This window comes from Scomber scombrus, chromosome 20 (assembly GCF_963691925.1).
Source record: "Scomber scombrus chromosome 20, fScoSco1.1, whole genome shotgun sequence".
NCBI classification, from domain to species: Eukaryota; Metazoa; Chordata; class Actinopteri; order Scombriformes; family Scombridae; genus Scomber; species Scomber scombrus.
In genome coordinates, this window is record NC_084989.1 from 23,299,255 (window position 1) to 23,303,020 (window position 3,766).

Sequence of the window (3,766 nt, forward strand, 5' to 3'; positions counted from 1 at the left end):
TCACCGAGCCGAGCCGAGCAGCATGTAGCACCTGGATCTATTTATTTATTTTATGATTTTTTTTTAAGAGGAGCGTGTGTGAGTGTGTGAGTGTGTGTGTGTTCATCCCCGCTGCTCTGCACCTCTCGGTCGATGGTCGTTGAGGAAGCTTCCATCTTGAGTCCCGTATCTACCGAGAGCACCATGGCGAGCGACTCCCCTGCACGGAGTCTGGATGAGATAGACCTGTCTGCACTACGGGTAAATGTCTCCCTCTTATTAGTGCATGTGCGTGTGGGGTCTCTGTCTATGTGTGCGTGTGCGTGTGAGGCATTTAAAGCACCTGTCCACCCTCTCCCTCTCTCTCTCCCTCTCTCTCTCATCCTCCTCTCCTTTCCTTCATCTGGTTTTTGCTTGGCCACCCGGTGGTGTGCGTGCGCGTGCATGTGATTTAACCTGTGTGTGTGTGCTGTGCTGCTCGTGCACGGCAGCCAGTGATTGAAGGAAATCAGGTCGGATGATGTGTGTATGTGTGTGTGTGTGTGTGTGTGTGTGTGTGGTCCCGCACCGACACTCCTGTTGTTGTTTATTTGTTGATGTTTTTTTCTTAACAATTGGGACGTGATGTAATGAGGCCCTGAGCTGCTGCTGCTGCTGTTGTGCGCGTGCACCCATCCCCCGTGCGCGTGCGCCAGACGGCATAATAGAGGCCGCTCTGTCTGTACTATGTGGGGCAGATGTTAAGCTGCCTGCTCACTGACAGATTCACAGCACACACACACACACACACACACATTAGACCCACACATGCACACACAGATACAGATGCATCCACACACGCACGCGCTCACACACTCACACACACATCGTGAATAATAGCGATGATAACCGCAACAAGAGCGAGTTCCGCCATTTCGTGATGTTGTGGCGACAGCAGCATTGCATCAGTGGCTGATTGTGGGTTTGCGGCGCGTGCACACGTGAATTGGAGGTGTATGAAATGAGACAGCGAAGGAATGCGTGCGTGTGTGTGCGCGCGCGTGTGTGTGTCAGATATAGATCACTGTGATGCCACATTCAGAGAGAAACAGACCTTTAAACTTTCATTATTTTTATGTTTTATCTTTTTGGGATTTCATGTGTGCACAGTTCAAGATCAAGTACAGATGTCATATGACTCTGTGTGTGTGTGTGTGTGTGTGTGTGTGTGTGTGTGTGTGTGTGTGTGTGTGTGTGTGTGTGTGTGTGTGTGTGTGTTTGTGGTATTTCTTCTCATTTCGCCTGCTGCTTACGCAACACACTCGTACCTGCAGAGCAACAATCAAGTCTGGGCATGATCGACCGGGTGGGACTGGATGTGTGTATGCATGACAGTGTGTTTGTGTGTGTGTGTAACTCTAAGACACACATACACATACACACACAAACAGAGAGAAGGGGACAAAGAAAGAGCAAAAAGACATGAGGACAGATAGCTTGGATGTGCACGTTCTTGTAAAACTGTAAATCCTCTCTTTCTCCCTCAGTGACTAGAAATTAGGTCACCCAGGACGGAGCAGAGAGGGCTGGGGGGAAACATTTCAGCGTGACGCAAAGCCTGTCGCAACCACACACACACACACACACACACACACACTCATATATATATATAAACCCACACACACACACACACTTCCTGTTCGGCGTCACATCCCAAATGATCTCCTCACATGGTCTGGTCCTGTAGTCTGACCCGTCGTCACCTCTTCTTACTCACCTCCTCGCAGCGTCTCACATCTAGAGCTCGAGTCCTCCTCAGGTTCACGTCCCCTCTGCTCGCTCCCATTTGTGTCAGAGACTCCAGGTTCCTCTTTATAGCTCTGGACAGGGACGGTGCTAATAGCTGTTAAGAGTCTTTATGGAGCTGTAGCTGCACAGAGGTCGTGTCCTTTTTTTTTTTCCAGACAAAGTGCAGCTCGTTCAGAAGGGAGGAGGAGGAGGAGTGAATGTTAATGCTCTGCTGAAGGAAAGCTCAGTTTAAACGCCAACCTCTGCATCAATTTGTAGTTTTTTTTTCTCCATCGGTTAGGGTGACAGCTTCATGTTGAGATGTTGGGATTGAGTGGACGGCTGTAGACGAGTCCAACAGGTCGGCAACATGAATGAAAGATGATGTCACAGGTTGTAAAACAGAGGTGTCAAACTCATTTTAGTTTAACGGCCAAAAATAGAAGAAAAGAACACAGTGATTTATCATTTAACATTGAACTTTATCATGCAAAGACATCACATACTGCTCAATCTGATCTCAACTGGGCCAGACTAGTAAAACCACTGCATCAAAACCTACAAATAATAATATGCAGTATGCAGTTTCCCACAAAATAATGAGAGACTATGGTGGTTGGACCTCAGTCTGACCCTCTACAGAGACATTTATAAGTCAAATGCATCATTCTGCTGCACAATGAGAAGTAAATGAAGAGGTAAATATCTATAAACAATGAACACTGTGTGCTTTAGTAATGTAACTACTGGTTGTATAGGTATGAATAATGATGACACTCCCACAAAGCATGGGAAATACATTTTAACCAGTTCATAAATGTTCCAAACAAACCATCAACAAATGACTAATGTCCAGATTTCAGCTCCGAAACAAAGAAAGCAGAAGTTCAACTAGTTCATTACAGCAGAGATGCTTAGCTGGACATTTTGCAGAGTGAACAGACACTTTTGGCTCACTATGAAACTGTGGAGGCACAAATGAGACAATGTTGGGCCGCTACAGTCTAATAAAGAAACACTGTATATGAATACTTTACTATAATAAATCATCTATTTATAAAACAGATGAACAGCCTGAGATGTCTCAAGAAAAATGAGCAATTTCACCAATATGATCTCATTTTGCACAGTGTTCAATATATTAATGACTCTTTAACTCCCAGCACACATCCTCTCTGTTTGCACTTTAAATGGACACTTTAAGAAGTCCTTCATGTCCTCCCAACAATGCACTTTATGCTTTATGAACATGAACATCCTTTTAATTATGACTACTTTAAAATCACGACTTTTATCCAGGCTTATTCATTTTAAATTGCTATTTACTCATTTCGATTTTTAAGGTACAGAATATTTCATTTTCTTAAGTGCATAATGAAGATGACATTAGATAATAATCTTGAGTAAATATGACCACACTGCATTGTTTTTACAGTCTGGATCCATGCAGAGGGCCGGGCTGGGCCCCTTGGCGAGCCAGTTCTAGCCCGCGGGCCGTATGTTTGACACCCCTGTTTTAAACGAACCAATAGTTTAGTCGTTATTGCAGCTTATTCCTACGAGCCACCTACAGTAGTATGTTTTAGTTTTGCTTCGTGTTCCACTGAATTCAACTTTATTATCTTATTAAGGAGTCGGGGAGAAATGTTTATTTCCAATTATGTTATTCATCTAATTCAGATCCATTAGTGACTTGATGTTTTATTCTTACACAACACGGTATAACAACACTCATCAAATCTCGTTCAAAAGCTTTTAAAGACTTTTCTTTGCACCACGTTGTGTTAAAATGTGGACTAAAAACTAACAGAGATATGATCACAATGGTTCATGTTTGTCTTAAAGGTGCAGTATACAGCATTCAGCCCTGCTAGATGTAGCGCTACATAGACCTGTCATGATGTCTACGATTATTAGATGATATATTGTCTCAGAAATAATCACGATAAACAATATTATTGTCATTTGAAGATCATTTTATAATCACTGATATAATGATACAGACTGTCATTATGTTTGA

The 3,766-nt window shown here is 43.4% G+C and overlaps 1 protein-coding gene across 1 annotated transcript in view; it reads left to right on the forward strand.

Moving 5' to 3' along the window:
* tnikb (TRAF2 and NCK interacting kinase b) overlaps positions 1–3,766 on the forward strand; it is an 86,490-nt gene continuing 82,724 nt past the window's right edge. The window contains 1 exon segment of the mRNA XM_062441339.1: positions 1–240. Within this exon segment, the coding sequence (XP_062297323.1) occupies positions 133–240 (108 nt within the window). The 5' untranslated portion in view covers positions 1–132.